At 37.1% G+C, this 18,633-nt stretch overlaps 1 protein-coding gene across 1 annotated transcript in view; it reads left to right on the top strand.

Moving 5' to 3' along the window:
* Positions 1-17,145, top strand: part of ERP44 (endoplasmic reticulum protein 44) — a 100,199-nt gene extending 83,054 nt beyond the window's left edge. Inside the window, exons 9-12 of the mRNA XM_027549775.1 lie at positions 59-170; positions 1,052-1,193; positions 11,445-11,547; positions 13,545-17,145. Coding sequence (XP_027405576.1) covers positions 59-170; positions 1,052-1,193; positions 11,445-11,547; positions 13,545-13,646 — 459 coding nt within the window. The 3' untranslated portion in view covers positions 13,647-17,145. The remainder of the gene's footprint in view (positions 1-58; positions 171-1,051; positions 1,194-11,444; positions 11,548-13,544) is intronic.
* Positions 17,146-18,633: the final 1,488 nt, after the last annotated feature.

Here is an 18,633-nt window from a genome sequence, read left to right as displayed (position 1 = left end):
AATAGCTAGAGCTGAATGGAGAGGCCTGATAATTCTTACTGAATACTTCTCTATACAGGAACTGACAGAAGAAGGACTGCCTTTTCTCATACTCTTCCACATGAAAGAAGATACAGAAAGTTTAGAAATATTCCAGAATGAAGTAGCCCGACAATTAATAAGTGAAAAAGGTAGACAGATTAAGGTGTTTATATCCTTCTTTTCTCTGTTTTTTTTAACTTTCCCCCCTTTCCATTACATTAATATTGACATAAGCATATTTGGATTAAAAACTTATTTTAACTCAACTCCTAAACTTACATGAAAATATGGGGAAGGGAGCTATGAGTAGAGATAATGCAAAGCAGTAGCTTAAAAAAAAAACAAAAAAAACACAATTTTTTTAGCTCTTTAAAATCAGGTAGCATGAAAAGTGGGGTCATGGGTGGACAGTGTGTTTTAGGCACTTTCTTCCAGCACCTTGATGCTTGTCTAGTCCTTTTCTAATAGTTCCAGAGATATTGCTGAGAGGATTTACACAGCCTGATTAACATTTACTGTATTTCTAAATGAAAGTAAGTTGAGTAGTTCTCTGCAGACTTCTCCAAAGCATCAAAAGGGAATTTGCGTTATCACCAGCTTTCCCGCTGTAATTGGAGAAGTCAAACAAAATAGACTGAAGGTTTTGTATAGAGCCATGCCCATATCAGTCTCTGTAAATATTTTGGGAGTTGCATTAGATTAAAAATCAACCAGTAGGGACTAGAAGGGCATCATTGATGAAATGATGTTCCCATTGGAACAGACCAGGATAATCTGCAGGGCAAATGACTGCCCAGAAAAATTTAAAATTCGCTATTGCATTTCTAAAGAAATTTTACTCTCTGCCTTAAAAATTAAAATCCTACCTCTTTAAAGTGTTGTAATATTTAGGTTTTAGTCTTTGTGGTCTATATTACTCTAAAGCATGTTGGGGAGTTTTTGGTATATCACTTTTTATAAACTTGCAAACTTATGAAAATATAATAAAGAATATTCTAATCTACCTCTCCAAATTCTATTTCTTTTTAAGGTACAATAAACTTTTTACATGCTGACTGTGACAAATTTAGACATCCTCTTCTGCACATACAGAAAACTCCAGCAGATTGCCCTGTAATAGCTATCGACAGCTTTAGGCACATGTATGTGTTTGGAGACTTCAGGGATGTATTGTAAGTATTCATTTTGGTTTTTTAAAATTACTGATATGTGTCTCAAAAATGAACTTAAAATGATTGTTTGGATATTTTAAATAATCCTATGTTGAAACAGTAATGCTTTGTTATTTGGAAGGAAGAGTTATATATATATATTTTTTAAACTCCAGAGTGTAGTATGAATGACTATGGGGAATTTCCCTGGTGGTTCCATGGTTAGGACTTGGTGCTTTCACTGCTGTGGCCCTGGGTTCAATTCCTGGTCAGGGAACTAAGGTCCCACGAGCTGAGCAGCATAACCAAGGAATAAAAAGAAAATGTTAAATGACGATGAGAATTATGATATATCCCTATAGAAATGCCAGCATTAGATGATCTTAAATGCTTGGGAATTAATTTTTGAAAGAAAATGTTTGACCTATGAGAAATTTGTTTTGAATTGAATTTAGTCTTTGTCAGCACATCAAGGGAGTAAGTAAAGAAAATGAATATTGGTGCTCATTTGTGACTGTGTATCAGAATGTTAGTGGTATTTAAGACCAGAAGATGGCTATGACAAGGCATTTATAAAGGCATACAGCTAAGAACCTTTCCAAGAACAGATATGCTTTCTGACTCTGTTCTCACAGTGTTAATAAACATAAACCTAGTAACTACCACAGATACTACTATTTATATCAGCTTTTTGAGATGTTAGATACAACAGTTAAAGTGGAAATGTTTCTTCGTATATGAAAAATTTAAGTAATACAGGTATTAATTCAAAATAGACCTTTTCTTTTCAAAATTAATTTAAATATCACCCATTTTAATGTTTAAAGATTAAATTTCACAGTTTGAGGGTGATTTGAAGTCCTATTGCAGAATGGATTACCTCACTCACTTCTAAATATTTTAATAGAGATATGGTTGTTTGCTAGAAGAAGATTCTCAGTCCTCACATAGAGGAGGTCTCCATTTGGGGTCCTCCCTCAGGCAAGTCATGGGGTCGCAGAGTCGGACACGACCAAGCGACTTTCACTTTCACTTTCAGGCAAGTCACTTCTCTTTACTTGTTCCTTTATACTTAACATGTGGTTGGTGGTACAACCTCCCTAATGAGATTGTTATAAAAATGAGTGAGAGATGATGATTGTGTTATGAACCATTAAGTACTTAAAAATATTAGTTGTTTTTATTTTACCCCAGCAATCCCCGTCCTGTCCACTCATATTCAGCCCACAGTGTCTGTACTTGTTCCTCTCAGCATCACCTTTCTCCAAGCCCCATCTCCTCTCGTCCATGAAAAACTTCTCCAGAACATTAGGTCCTACCTTAGACATTAACATCTCCAGAAATCTTGAATCAGTGCCCCTCTGCTGAATCCTGTCAGAGCACGTACCACATTATAAAACCCAATTGCCTATTCCCAGCTTATCTCCTTTTTCTACCTGGTTGTGAGTTCTTGGACTAAACTGGGGATCCAGTCTTAGTAAACTTTTTATATTATATATAAACCATTGGTTTTATTTTATGTATAAACCATTGGTTTATATTATACAACTGTCATATAGAAGACCCAGATAAATATTCAGTGAGTTAATATGCTAAGTGGTATTTGTCCGAGTGTAGGTAAAGTGAAAACATCTAAATTGCTGAGCATTATGTGAGCATTGACTGTTGTGCTAGACATAAATGTCTTAGCTGGTTGTGTATCCTTTTCCTCTTACTTCATTGGCTTGCCTCCAGAGGCTGTAAACTCTAAAAGAACAGACCTTTTAGGAGAGGGGACAGCTGTCATAGTGGTTGAGTTCACTTCAAGAGCTTCCAGGCAGTGACAATGTTTGGTATTAAAATGCTGCCCTCTTCATGGGTTATTTGCATGAAGTTTTATATTTTCCTACCTCTGGTGGTGGGCAAATCTTGGGTTGATGATTTACTTCTTCCTTTCACTGTAAATTTCCAGCCCTAATTATGAAGTCTTTTAGCCGAAGTCAAGAGGACGCTGACTCAGGTTAGGTTTACTAGTCAGAAACCAAACTAGGCCCAACTTTGGTTTTATTCCCAGGAACATTGTTATATATGAAGGAAAACCTGTGACAAATTTCACCATGGCTATCTTTTAAGTTTTCTCCTCCAGTTCTGAAGTCAGATTTAAAACACTCTAGCCTTTCCAATCCCATCTTGGTGTCTGTTAGAGTACCCAAGCTTAAGATCAGTGGTCATATTATTTATCACATGACCCAATCCCCCTATCCTCCAGCCACAGTTCACTGGACCAAGAGATGGGCATGTTACCAAGAAAAGCTAATTTATCACCTGGCAGCACTCTCTCCTTGTGCCCTGGTGCAAAAAGACACTGAGTCAGTAAAATTCCCCAAAGAAACATGGAAATGGGAAATGATCCTTTCCCATCCTGCAAGTGTTGAGTCCTGTGAGCAGGGAGGGAGATAAGAGAAGTGATTATATTTGAAGCTCTGAAACAAATTACTTTTAATTTCTCCCTTAGGTGCCTGATTTCCCCTCCTAGGCACTGTTTCCTCTAATATTTTTTTAATTATAAGGAGGCACATGCTGTGTGAGCTACAGACTGAGCCTATGTGAATAGATGTTAGTGTTAAAAAATAAAAGACATGCAGCAAAGTGAATCTTGACACATTTAATGGCTTGTGTAATTGTTATTGTGCTGCATGGTAATTAAGGCTTAAATGATAAGCCGTTTCCATAAATTACTGTAATTACTATTACTTTTACTTAGTAACTCAGCAGTTCTGGAGTCAACTGGTGGAAGTATGTGGTGGTAAGGAGAGAGAAAGCAGATTTATGATGCACAGTTTCCTCTTATGCTAAAGGCAGGCATTGCAGCCTGGTGCGGGGAGCTGCTAACCAGTGTTCTGTTCATCTCTTATCTCAGAGAACCTGAGGTTTAGGGATGTAACATAACCATCAGGGCCACACCACTAATCACTGGCAGGGCTATAAGTCATGTCAGAGTATACTGAACCCCCAAACCTCAAGCTCCTAACACTTGATACCAAAACAGTTACATTTTCAGTACATAAAAAAGCAGTGTAAGCGTGAATGTGAAAGATGTCTGAAGAGGCACTGTTTGTTAATACCTGAAACTGAATCACACATCTCTGAATCCTTAGTTGTTTTATATCTATTTATCTATCTATATATATATCTATATGTAGTTTGACCAGATTGATTTCTTGCCAAATGTAAAGGAAAAGATTTTATATGGAGGTGGAATTGGGGGAAGTTTTGAAGCCTAAGCACATAGGGGTAGGCCTAGGAAATGTTCGCCAGCCCTGAAAGAAGAGAATAAATGATGGGGTCTAGTGTAAAGACTGTTGAAGGGCTTTCTGGAGAAACTTACCTTCCAAAAATTGTGGCCTGCAAATCCCCACCATCTGTTCCTTTGCTCAGGGGTTCTTACGTAAGCTCCCACCAGAGCCCCAGTAACAGGGGATGTCAGATCACTCCTAGGGAAATGAACAAGTTACTCTAAGGCTAAGGAGTTCCCCAATTCTGGGATCTAGGTCATTTATTTCAAATCACTGCATCACTGAAAATTATGATAATTCCTTAAACTACTCAGGGGGCATGGTTGTGGGAGATGAGAGACGCAACGTGAAACTGAAACTACAGGGGTGGGTATCTCCCTAATTTGATGAACTAGCCTGTCTCCTTCAACTTAGAGGGAACAAACCAGGAATTGAATGAGATGATAAAGAACTTGGAGGGATAGGTAAAAGAAATGTTTACCCTTGTAACCCTGACAACCTGGTTTCGTTCTTCATTATCTAGGGGTTTTTTTTTTTTAAACCCAAGTCAGGCTTTTGATTGAAAAAAAAAAAAAAAGTGCTGCAAAATCTTGTATGTGTGTGTATAGTTTTATTTATGGCTGTGCTGGGTCTTCATTGCTGTGCCAGCTTTTGTCCAGCTATGGTGAGTGGGGGCTACTCTTCATTGCAGTGCACAGGCTTCCCATTGCAGCGGCTTCTCTCGTTGCCAAGCACAGACTTTAGGGTGTAAGGGCTTCAGTAGTTGCAGCACACAGGCTCGACACTTGTGGCTCATAGACTCTAGAGCACAGGCTCAGTTATTGTCACATACAGGCTTAGTTGCTTCGAGGAATGCGGGATCTTGGACCAGGGATCGAACCCATGTCTCCTGCGCTGGCAGGCAGATTCTTTACCCTGAGAATCTTTTTAAAAGGCAAATATTTAGTTTTCATCATCTCTTGCTATACTAAGTGCTTTGTGGTGGCATTAGTAGACGTTCATTAAATGCTTGCAATTTGCTTTTAGTTTCATCACTTGTTATAAGAGTTTGACTATTCTGAATGTATATATCTGGAATATATCCTAATATTTATCAGTTACTCATCTGCCCTATTCTCTACCTCTCCTATTCATCTCTGTAGTTTTAATTCTCTGAGTGTGTCTATCAGCCACTGGGCTGATACATATACAGTGGTCCAGGTCCCTAAATACCATTTTTATATTCCTATAACATACTTTTTTGTACACCTGATCTTGCTATGTAGTATTTATAAGTACTTTTACTTTTCAGATCATTCCAATATATTTTTACCTTATTTGGTTTTGCCAGCAAAACAGACATCAAGCACTGACAGAGCCAGGCACTGTACCAGCCCTACTTTATACTTTTATATGTGTTTTCAGTTAATCTGTAACAAGCTTAGAAGGTAGATATTATTTCTACTTTACAATCAATAAGTTAAGCTCTGCAAGCTTTAGAAACTTCACTACAGTGGAGTCACTAAAGAGGCAATGGAGTACAGTGGTTACGTGCACAGACTTTGGACCCAGTCTGCTATCTATTAGTTATATCACCCTGGGCAGTTTGCTAAGACCTTTATGCCTCTGTTTCCTCATCGTGAAACAGGAATAATAATTTTACCTAGTTAACAGAGTTGTTGTGAGTATTAAATGAATGTGTATAACTCTTAGAACAGTATCTGATACATGGCTAGTGTTTAGAAGGGTAGCTATGATTATTCAGTTCAGTCGCTCAGTCATGTGATTATTATAGGCACTAATATATTTGGATTTAAATCCAAGTCTGTGACATAAAAACAATACAGTTAGATAAATAAAGCAGTTGTTCTCATTTCACATATCAGAAAGCTGAAGCCCAAAGAAGTAACTTAAATGACAAGATACATTGAATGAGTTCAAACTATTGTATAAGTTGAGTTAAAAAGTAGTAAACAATACTAGGAAATTGAATCCAGCAATTAGTGAAAAAAGAATAATATAGCAACAACCAAGTGGGCTTTATCCCAAGCAGGCAAGGCTGGTACATTTAGTCATTAGTGAAGTTGCTAAGTCGTGTCCGACTCTTTGTGACCCCATGAACTGTAGCCTACCAGGCTCCTCCATCCATGGGCTTTTCCAAGCAAGAATACTGGAGTGGGTTGCCATTTCCTTCCAGCTTTCAAAAATCAATGAGTAATTAGGCATATACTGATTACATCAACATACACAAGAAGCATTTGACAAAATTCAATATCCATCATGACAAAAATGCTTAAGAAACTGGGAATATATGGAAACTTCCTCAATCTTGTAAACGTAAATCTCTGTAAATGTAAAGGACATTTACAGAGAACCCACAGCTAATATCATATTTAATGGTAAAAGACTGAATGCTTTCCTCTTAACGTCAAGAACCAGGCAAAGATGTCTGCACTCTATGTATCTGTTAAGCATATAATTTGTCCCTTATTTCTGATTATAAAAGTATTTTCTTTGTGGATAATTCTTAAAGTTGATAAAATGCCAAAGAATAAAAATCACCTATAAATCCACAAAAGAGATCTAGATATATGTATGTGTTATAAAATTGGAACCATGCTATTTTATAAATTCTCTTTTTAACTTATCCACACATTACAAACATCTTCCCATTCATCAGTATTTTTCCATTATTTCTAGTGGCCAGATAGCTTGCCTTTGAATGGATTGTTTCATGATTTGTCTATTAACCTCTGTTGTTTGAAATCCAGGTTTTTCCCATGAAAAAATAACACTGCTACTAATGGGACTTTACTTGATTCATCCTCAGTAACATCCTTGTAGTTTCGGTGCTATGGGACACTTTCCCCATCGTGATTTTCCCTTTGTTGGTAGGGGGGAAACGGCTCTTTGTCTTTTACTGACTGTGCTTCTTGTTTTTGACCCTTTCCCTTTGTCAAAAGTCATAGTGCTGTGCTATCCAATATGATAGTTAATAGCCCTATATGGATACTTAAGTTTACATTAAATTAATTTAAATGATATAAATTAAAAATTTAGTTTCTCACTTACTCTAAACCCATTTCAAGTGCTCAGTTGCCACATGCAGGTAATGGTTCCTGTATTTAACAGCATAGATACACAGTATTTTTCGATCGTCACACAAGTGGTGTTGGATAGTTCTGCTGTTAAGTATTTGTAGTTTCAAGGAACAAAATAACTCACCCGGTGAAGCTCAAAACCAAGGGGTTTATGCTGAAAAACTATTAAGAAAACGACAAGGAATGGAACTGCTTGAGGGGAGCTAGGTTGACCCACTGCAAGTGCTGGGCAGCTGCTCTCTTCTTCCCTTCCTCTGGGGCCCAGGAGCTCTTCTCTGGGCTCTGACTTCACATCTGCCCCATCCTCCTCTCTGTAGAGCAGCTTTTCCTCTGCCCTGCTGTAACTTCTGCCTGGACGCTGTTCTGATTTACCATGATGGGACTTGGCCTGAACTCTCTATGACTTTTTAACTCTCATCAAATCATCTGATTGCATTCCTTAAACCCCTTGGCCTACATTCTGTAGACATCTGATTGGCTCAACCCATATAGATCGATTCCCTCTCCACTCCAAATTATATGTCCCCCATTTTTTTCCAGCTTAACAGAGGTATAATTGACATATGGAGCAAAAGGAACTCTCATACATTGCTAGTGGGACTGCCAAAATGATACAGCCACTCTGGAAGACAAGTTGGCAGTTTCTTAAAAAGTCAAACATACACCATGCATATAACCTAGTATTTTACCTAGAGAAACTTATGTTCACACAAAAATCTATGCCCAGACATTTGTGGTAGCATTGTTTACAATCACCAAAGTCTTGAAAGAACCAGTGTCTTTCATTGGGTGAATGGATAAACCAGTTGTGGTATAGCCACTCAATGGAATGCTATTCAGTGAATAAAAGAACATGCATTTTTATGCACGCAACAAAGGGGATGGATAAAAGAAGCCAGTCTCACAATTTCATATCCATGACATTCTGGAAAAGACAAATTATGGGAATAGATCAGATCAGCAAGAGTTAAAGGGAAGAGGAAGATAGGAGTGAGTGTTGGAATTGTTCTATTTCCTGTTTGTGTAGGTGGTAACAAGATGCTACATGCTTATGTTAAAACTCATATAACTTAAGCCTAAAAAATGAATTCTATTGTATGTAAATTTTTAATAAAAATACTTCTCACCTCATATGCATTTGTCAAAGCTCGTTTAAATGATACACTTATGTTTTGTGTATTTCACCATGTCTAAATTTTGCATCACCTAAAAATAAATACTGTAAGCAAACAAAAGAGCAGAGGATGAGAGAGAAACACTTAGGGGTTCTAATTAGAAAAAGTATACCCTAAGTATGGAAATTTAATTGAATTTATTATAGTAAGGGTCTATTTATCTTCCTTTTTAGCAGGTAACTGTGTTGTCTGTTTTCTTGACTATGTATTGTTAATTCACTGATTGTTACCTAATAACTGGATAATTTCTAGCCACAAGCTAGGTAAGAGCTCTTTGTCATCTGTTTTTCTACCACATCAATTCAGATTCATCCTCTCTCTTGTCTTTGCTTTTACTCACAGTTCTCCCACATGTTGACAAAGGGGAAAAAATCAAGTAGGGGAAAAATCTGTTTTGAGTGTACTCTATGAATCTGTTACACTCAAGATTTAATTGTAAATTATTTCTTGACTAGCAGAAGCAATTCACATTGTATTGGTGTGACCGTCTTTGAGCATTTTTAAATAACAAACTAGCAAGGGCTTTATCTTAAACATTATAGATTTGCAGTTCTTTGAATATATTTGAGCACTTTGCTGTGGGTGACAATAGATGATGTCAGATTAAATTGATATCCTCTCAGTGTTTGTCTGGTACATGTGCAATTTCTTCTGTACCAGAGGCCCTTTCAGAGGCATTCTGTCAATACAGCCACCTGACAGCCATTTGTATTTGTAAACTGTGCGTCTGGCACCTGCTGGCCTCTTGCATTGGAGCTAGTGGGAGCCAGAATGGGTGTACAGTGAAGTTACTGGCTGTCAATCTCAGTGGGAGTTACTGAAGAGAAGAAACAGCACTTGCAGGACCTCCGGAGAGGATAAAAAGAAAAACTGGTAATATTAACACAAGCCAGGTATGCTACCAAAACAGTCATTTAAAAAATCAGTTCTACTGACGGAAATAAAATGTTTGTAGACCTGCATTTTAATTCATGCAATGGATTGGGGGGAGGGGGAGAAACAGGTTTCTATTTTAAAATATAATGAATTTTAATTGATCTCAGTAGAGGCCAGATCTCTACCAGGATCTCAGCAGAGGACAAACAACTCATATGAGTAGAAAAAGAAATTAAAACAATGAGAAAATGCTTAATTTCTGAAGAGATGGGAATCAAAATGCTGGTGTCTTTTACTTATCAAATTACCAAACAGATTTTAGTATTAAAGACAAAAGTGCTGGCAAGACCTCAGAGAACAAATAGGTAGACAAGCAGTAGTCAGTATTGATGTTCTGTAACCATAATTTGCCCACTTTAAGTTCTTACACATTAACTCATCACTCCTCCTTTATCAGATACAAGTCAGGGAAATAATTGTGAAGGAAAAGGCTGGTACTATGTAAATCTGCTTAGCTTTATACTGGTCTATTTTGCTGCAGTGCATGTTTCTGTCCTGCAGATGTGCTCGTACCATAATTGGTAATTACAGGAATGATGTCAAATATACTGTGAGTTATATGGTTGGAGGGCATCACCAACTCAATGGACATGAGTTTGAGCAAGCTCCGGGAATTGGTGATGGACAGGGAAGCCTGGCGTGTGCTGCTGTCCATGGGGTCACAAAGAGTTGGACACGACTGAGCGACTGAACTGAACTGATGTTGGTTCATGTTATTTTCCTCAGAATAGTTTGAAGCCACTAAGGAAAGCTTTTTCACCATAAAACACAATGCCTTTGTCTTTGTGATGTATGAAGACATTTTTTTTTAAAAAAGGCCACTTTGATGGCCTTGAGAAGTGCTTTGCTTTTCACAATGTTAAGGTAGCCGATGAAACTGCCTGTGTGGTTTAAGTTGTGAAGAAAGTTCTCCCTCTAAGAAAAAACATGAAAGAGCTACACCCTGGTTTAGATTATTTTGATAAGATTTGTTATGCTGGCAGTGAATGCCCTGCATCTCAAAAAAGATTGCTAAGCTCCAGGTTAAGGTGTCATCTGGCTGACACACAGATCAAATGCTGGAGGAGCTGAAGGGTACTAGTATTTTTTAGGCTCTTAGTAGTAATCTGGTTACAAACCTATGTAACAAGCTATGACTTGAAACTAGTTTTTTTTTTCTATTTCATAGTCTTTGTCTAATTTCCTTTGTCATGAACATGTAAAATGGTGGAGAAGCCTTACATATTTGGAAGCACCATGTCATTCTGAAGTGCTCACATCGGTCTCTGTATTCTGTGTGATTCTCTTTATTTCCCATGTCTTAAAATTCTGCCTTCCAAACACTTTGTCAGATGGATGTGGAGCTTTGTAATATAGTCTTCCTTCAATTAATTCAGGACAGACCTACATAGTTTTAAGTGATTAGTCCCTACATTATTTTTCCCTTGAGCTCCTATTATTTTTAGTGTAATTTTGCAGAACATAAGATTTTGCAGTTATATATATTAAGGAAAATTTATAAATGCCCAACATAAGGGAATAAGTCTTAGGACACCATCTTGATTCTGAAGGATTTGTTCCAGTAAGCGTAGAAAATTTTCTGTAAAACAAGTGCAAGCATTGGAACACACAATTGACTAGACATCATGATTTACAACTGTGTGAAAATGTTTTGAGATGTACCTGGCCTATTTGTTACTAGTTATGGTGGGTTGGCGGGATTGTAGCTAAGTTTTTTAAAAAATTGTTTTTAATGTGAAGTTGGTAAAATAGAAATAAGTCCGTCTAAATAGTTTAAGCTAAATTTTTGTTTTACTTTGGTTTTAGAATTCCTGGAAAACTCAAGCAGTTTGTATTTGACTTACATTCTGGAAAGCTACACAGAGAATTCCATCATGGTCCTGACCCAACTGATACAGCCCCAGGAGAGGTAGGACTCTTGTTTGTTTCTCAGTGGGAACTCTTTTTTTTTTTCTTTTTCAATTAGTCTTGAAAAGACTCTGAAGCTCTTGCATAAGCTTGAGTTTCCAGTCTTGAATATTTCCGTAAAAAAATTCTGAACAAACTAGATAATATACAAATTACGTTTATTTAAAAATTTTAAACCTTCAGAAAAGTTGTAAGAATATTACAATATAGTTCCTTGATCATATAAACAAAGGTTGTCTGGTAAGTCCTTGGTGGAAAATGGCCATAAAAGGGTTAAATACAGTTAGCTTCATATAGAAGTAGGAGGTAGGAATTAGAAGCAGGTAGACTAGCAAAGAAATCAGTGGATTGCATTAATTGCTTAAGCCTTCCACTGTGGCTGAGAGTGACCACCACACTGTAGAGAAAATAATGATTTGATATCTTAAGAGCCTTCATCACCACAGTATTCATAATGCTCAAAACTTACAGTTTAATGCAGCTTTTCCGTTTGAGATGTAGAATGCTTGACAACTGTTTACCAATACAATTTTATATTTGCTTGACATACAGATACATATTTTTAACCTGAGAATTTTCTTCTGTTCCAAGTTACCTTGTAAATTCTGTATAAGTACCTGCTTTGTTAAACACCCCTAAATTTGCATTTTGATGCATTACTGATTTATATCATGTCTGTTACCATTATACTGAGAGGGAATGATATATACAAGAGATGATATATATACCAAAACACTTACTGCATATGCCCAGAACGTCAATACACTGTTTTTGCCAAAAGAACCACCAAGTATTAAAGAAAAATAAAAACTAAGTGAATTTTTAAGAGTCAAATTAAGTTCAGAGTTACCAGTTACTTTTGGGAATCTGACAACATGCTTTTTTCCTTGCAATCTGAGATCAGATTTTCTTTGATAATTAAGCAACTACAGATGTAAGAAAACTTTGTTGGCAGTAACCCAAAGTAGGCCTGCATAGTATTCTATCAGATTAAGAAAAGATATGGCTTGCCATTATTGTATTATCCTGATTTGTTTCAATTTCTATATTACATACTCAGCTTCTTCTATTTATCTCTGCATACTAATACACAGTAGGCACCAAATACATGTTCATTTCATAGTAATATAGCTTCAGATTAATTAAACCAAACATATCTCAGCAAAACATAATAAATGTATTGGGGAAGGGGAATGTAACTAAGTATAAGAAGTAAAGTCTGTGAAGACATTGCTTCCCGTGTGCCATTATATATTTATATGTATATATATCGTGTACCACATGCACCATGTGCCTGTGTGAACTACAGGGAGTATTAAAACAATGATAATCACGTTTACTCTTGAGCTCACAATGTAAGGAAAAACTCCACGGTCCTTTTGAAATTCTTCTACGTCACCGTCACTCTTATATTTCCACTGGATATTTTTACGTACTGTTGGTATACAAGTAAAATACTACAAAAGTTTCTTAACAGTATTGAAGTGTTTTTCTTCTTTACGTCAACTAGGTTTTTGTAACTGCTGACGTCCAGATCTCTATCTCCACAATTGTTGTTGTTTAGTTGCTAAGTTGTGTCCAACTCTTTTGCAATGCCATGGACTCTTGCCTGCCAGGCTACAGGTGCCTTTAATAATCTTAGCAGTCATTTGTAAAATGGAAGGGTTTTGGCAGCTTAGGATTTTACTGCCTTCTACAGAATATTCTAGGAAAGCACCCAGGTGTCAGATGTTTTGTTTCTCCACCACACCTCAGTAACTGTCATCAGATCAACGGTTAATGGCTCTGTGGTAGCCCTGCCTTGGAGAATCTGAGTAAGGGCATTTGAAACAGGGAAAGCAAGATTTCAAACTCAACTCTTGTCTTTGGCATATAGTAGCTATAGTTTATTGATTCTTAATAAATAATTATAGGGCAATTACCATGCATCTAATACTCCTATTAAAATATAACTATAAAATATATTGATATAAAAATGTTTTATTCTTTCCCATGTAGGAAGTCCAGGATGTCGCAAGCAGTCCACCTGAGAGCTCCTTCCAGAAACTAGCACCCAGTGAATATAGGTATACTCTATTGAGGGATCGAGATGAGCTTTAAAAACTTGGAAAAACAATTTGCAAGCCTTTCAAACAGCAGCATCAACTTACATGGTGGAAATAGTAAACCTATATTTTCATAATTCTATGTGTATTTTTATTTTGAATAAACTGAAAGAAGTTTTGGGTTTTTTAATTTTTTCTCTCCCCGACTCAAAATGTATTGTCATTTAATATAGCCTCTTTTAAAAAAATCTGCTAGGTTTAAAAATAAATAAATAAAAATCAGAGGCCTATCTTTACTTTAAATCTGTCCTGTAAAATCTTTATACATCAAGTGAAAGGTGAGACTGCCAGATATATACCATTAACTTGCACTACTAGGCTAGGGAGGACTTAGGGGATGTTTCCTGTGTAGTATGTGTTTTTCATTCTTTTCTCTATATAGATCAACTCTGTTGGTATTTTTAGTTCTCACATTTCTCAAAGGGGTATATATTCTGGATGGCTGGGGGGAGGGGGAATAAATTAAAATTTTCACACTGTGTACTGTGTTTTACTGATTAGTTGGATATTGCTTATGAAAATTCCATAGTGGTATTTTTTGGATTCTTAATGTGCAACTTAAACATACTATGAAGAGGAGGAGAGCCATAAGCCAGAACATTTGGCAGGAATTGTCCTTATAAATTAAGAAAAAAAATGAAAAGTGTTATTAAATTTCTATGTGTTTGTCTAACAAAGTGGCATATGGATGGCATTTAAAACTTTGAATTATACCTAAATCTGAGGAAAAGGAGATACTAGTGGAACAGATTACCAGTATTGAACTAGATGACTTTTAAGGCTCCTCCTATCATGACACTTTTAAATTTCCAAAGAGAAAAACCAGCGGAGAAAATGTATTTCAGTAATTCTAACCTTCTTCCATCATGTAGTCTTGTTCTAGTTGTATAGATCAAAAGCAAAGACAATAAGGCACATTTTTTTTTTCATTGTAAAATTGTTAAGGAGGACCCTGCGTCCTCTAGATTCCCTGATTTCCTAGGCCTGCAGCGTTCAGTCAAATGGGTCCCTGTGCCAGGCCTCAGTACTGCCGGGGAGCAAAACCAGAGGGAGAAGACCCTCGGTGTCATATCAGGAAGCCCAATGCCAGAGGACAGGTTCAAAATTGGCTTTCCTCTGGGCCTGGGTTGGTGCTATAGGCCAAGAGTCATTTTATACTTGGAGTCTAAGTCAATCCCAGTTTGGGGAAAGATTATTTTTAAGCTTAAAAGGCTGACATGTGCCATTATATGTAGTATGTAATATATGTAACATGTTTCAATTCTTTTAAAATAAATATTTATAATAGATATTTAATGATTGTTATTTTTAAAAATCAGTCTAAAATTCTTTGTTATGCATGACTTACCCATCATTTCATTTAGACTAATAAATGTTAATAAGGTAGTATGGGGCATGTTTAATAGAAAATGCTAGAAAAGCAGGACAGAGCTTCCTAAAGTTTGGGCCTTAGTTCTGTTCTCTCCATTGCTTTTAATCAGTAACTTTGAAATCAGAGCTACAGTCTTCAAGTCAGAAGATGGACCAAATTTGAGGTGGTCAGAATGAAAACCTAGAAATATTAAACAAGCAAGCATACAAAACCAAAAGCAGCATCTGCAATTGACTGGAATAAATTTGTAATCCTTTAATTGACTTAAAAAAAATAGTAAACAGAAGATAATGCTTAAGAATTGGGTTGCAAAGAATTGGTTTGAGAGTAGTCATGATAAAGGCCCTGAAGAACACATGTTCAGTGTGATCTAAGATAACACAGTGTGATCTAAGTGGCTTGTTAAAGTAAGTGGATTTGAGGCTTTATTTAGCATTTATGCATATGGGGGCTTATTAGACTGTAGCCCTGCCTTCTCCAGAGTGTGAAGCCACGGAGGGCATGCAAGGATACTAAATTTTATGCCTGTATCGGGACAATAAACATCAATAAATGTTTACTGAATGAATGAGATATGCAGTGACGTTGGGTAATTTTTATACCTGAAATGCTCAGCACTCATCAGGATTTGGTGCCCAGTTTTGTAAAGTCACTAACAAGCTCAAGTGCAAAATAGTAGAAATGCATTAGAGAAAGTAAGTTCTTGCCACAGGGCTAGTGCAGGGTTGGGGCGGGGAGGAGGCCTGTGGCTAGGACAATGGGAAAGTAAGTTGGAGCTGATTGTGTAGGGCCTTGTATGCCAAGCTAAGGAAGAGGTTTTTACTCTGTCTTATAGCCAGTGGAGATCCATCAACAAATTTAAGCAAGTCAGTATGTTCATAACACTGTAACAGAGGTCTCAAGATAATTAAATGAGTTCAGTGGAGGAGAAAGAAAGGCAGAGCTAAGACAGGGACAGCAGAGATGGAGAGAAACAAATACAAGAGGTCCCACAGGCATTTGTCACCAGCTGGATGTAGAAAGAGAACTTCAGGAATCTAAGAACTTAAAATTTAGACTTCTCCTCTGAATCTCAGCGTATCAGAGGATATCCAATCTACTCCAGGCCTCAGGCTCCTCAGCTGTGAAAGAAAGGATGCTAGACTAGACTGAAGAACACAGTCAAGTTGCAAAACCAAAATTAAAAGCAGGCCCTACTGCTTGTCAGCCCACTACCTTTTCCAGTTGTTTGTTTTTTTTAAATAGTTACAGTAGTGAGGGGGACCATAAAAGGGTGAACTTACTTTAGATGAAATTCTGAACATTTGTTAAAAGTTAAATGAACCTAGAGAAGAAGGCAGAGAATGGGCAACTAAAGCATCTCATGGAGAGCTCTCTGATGAAGTCAATTTGTCAAAGGTTACATATAAAAGAAGGAAAAACTGGCATGATAAGGCCCGAAAAGAGTAAAGTGAAATATAAAACAGTGTTAGATATGTTAAAGCTCAGAATGAGTTTAAATGTGCAGAAAACACTAACACTGCCAAAAAATATTTTAAAACCTGAATCACAGCAAAAAGAAAAAGAGATAAAGGAGTATACTGGATCTACAATCAGGAAAAACAGTAACTCACTTTCTATTTTTTTCTCTGACAAAGAGACCTAGTCTGCTTGGACAAAAAAATGACATAAGCAAAACTGAAAAAATAGGAAGTAAAAATTTTGCCACCTTGAATAGTTTTAGGGCTCTTAGGCCCAAACTCCAGTATCACAGTCAGCTGCTGGATGTTGCAAATGCTTTCTGTCAGCAACTGCTGGGAATTTTTAAGACACCATGAAGATCATAAGGTAACAGAAGACTAGAAATGGACAAGTATTTTTCCAGTTTTCAAAACCATTACAGTTAGTAGTTTATAGTTGGGGGGATGATTAAACAGCTGTAAAGAATAATCAGTTTTAAGCTCAATATTTAAAGACCCTGAAGACAGTAAGTTGTTTTAGAACTTAAATTGTCTTATGCTGATTATAACTTTTATGTGTTCATTAAAACAGGTTGGATAGGACTGCTGCTTGGCAACTGTTTTTTAGCTGTGTTTGAATTTTTGTATGTATTTCCGAGTAATAAAACTATATTTCTAAAATATTCTACATTTGAGACTTTTTATTTGTCATGAATATTTGACTCAAAATTCAGATGACCAGAGTCACAAGATGTTCCAGTTTTACAGTTATTTTTTAGATTATTTAACTGTACCTGACTCAGCATGGGACGCTGTATGAATCCATGTGCTGGTAACAGACCCAGCCTTTAGCTAAAGCATCAAAGCTCTTGCAGAGCACACTGGGGAAGGGCCAGCCTGCCTTCAGAGAGCAGGTTTTGGAGACACTGAAAGAGGAAGAGTGCTGCTTGCAAATTGTGCCCCGAAAGTGCTCCCTTTACTCCCCGCCTCTCCCCACCTCGCCTCATAAATCCTTCTATCCATCCTTCAATGCCCAGGACCGTTACCACCTGTCGTGGTCCCACAGCCCTTTATTTAAGTGTTTTAGAACACCTAGTCTAAAAGAAGTTGGAAGTAATGTATCCCTTTTCCTAATCACCATGTGAAGGCTGGCTCTGGAAGCACAAACTGCTCCATCTTTGATTCCCAGCACCTTAGAGCACTGTTAAATGATTAATTACTATGTGATGGGGAAAAAAAAGTCAAATTACATAATAAATGAATGAATAAGGGACAACAAAGCATCCCCATAACTGGAATGGACTTGGTTATATCATCTATGAATCCCAATTATCTGACAGCTAGTCACATTTCATCCTATATCCTATATTGATTATGGAGTCTTAAGAGTTTTATCCTAGAAGAGATTAAAATCTTACACCAACCAACAGATACATAACTTTCAGAATGACACTGGAGTGCCCGTTTGGGCAGTGCAGAGTCCTACAGAAGTGCTGGAAACTTTCCCATGAACATGACACATTTTCTGTGAGGTGGATTTGACCCCTAGCTCAGTCACTCAGCCTTGTGGAAGGACAGACTAGAGTGAATTGACAAAATACCACATGTGGTTTACAAAACATACACTTAACCATTTGGCAAGAATTAATCTACTGTTCTCTATTTGCACTGATCGCTGAGGAAGGCTTTCTTATCTCTTCTTGCTATTCTTTGGAAGTCTGCATTCAGATGCTTATATCTTTCCTTTTCTCCTTTGCTTTTCACTTCTCTTCTTTTCACAGCTATTTGTAAAGCCTCCACAGACAGCCATTTTGCTTTTTTGCATTTCTTTTCCATGGGGATGGTCTTGATCCCTGTCTCCTGTACAATGTCACAAACCTCCGTCCATAGTTCATCAGGCACTCTATCTATCAGATCTAGTCCCTTAAATCTATTTCTCACTTGCACTGTATAATCATAAGGGATTTGATTTAGGTCATACCTGAATGGTCTAGTGGTTTTCCCTACTTTCTTCAATTTAAGTCTGAATTTGGCAATAAGGAGCTCATGATCTGAGCCACAGTCAGCTCCCAGTCTTATATTTGCTGACTGTACAGAGCTTCTCCATCTTTGGCTGCAAAGAATATAATCAGTCTGATTTCGGTGTTGACCATCTGGTAATGTCCATGTGT

The sequence above is a fragment of the Bos indicus x Bos taurus genome, chromosome 8 (assembly GCF_003369695.1).
Source record: "Bos indicus x Bos taurus breed Angus x Brahman F1 hybrid chromosome 8, Bos_hybrid_MaternalHap_v2.0, whole genome shotgun sequence".
Classification (NCBI taxonomy): domain Eukaryota; kingdom Metazoa; phylum Chordata; class Mammalia; order Artiodactyla; family Bovidae; genus Bos; species Bos indicus x Bos taurus.
The sequence above is the reverse complement of the archived record's forward strand: the minus strand, read 5'-3'. Positions and strand labels throughout refer to the sequence as shown.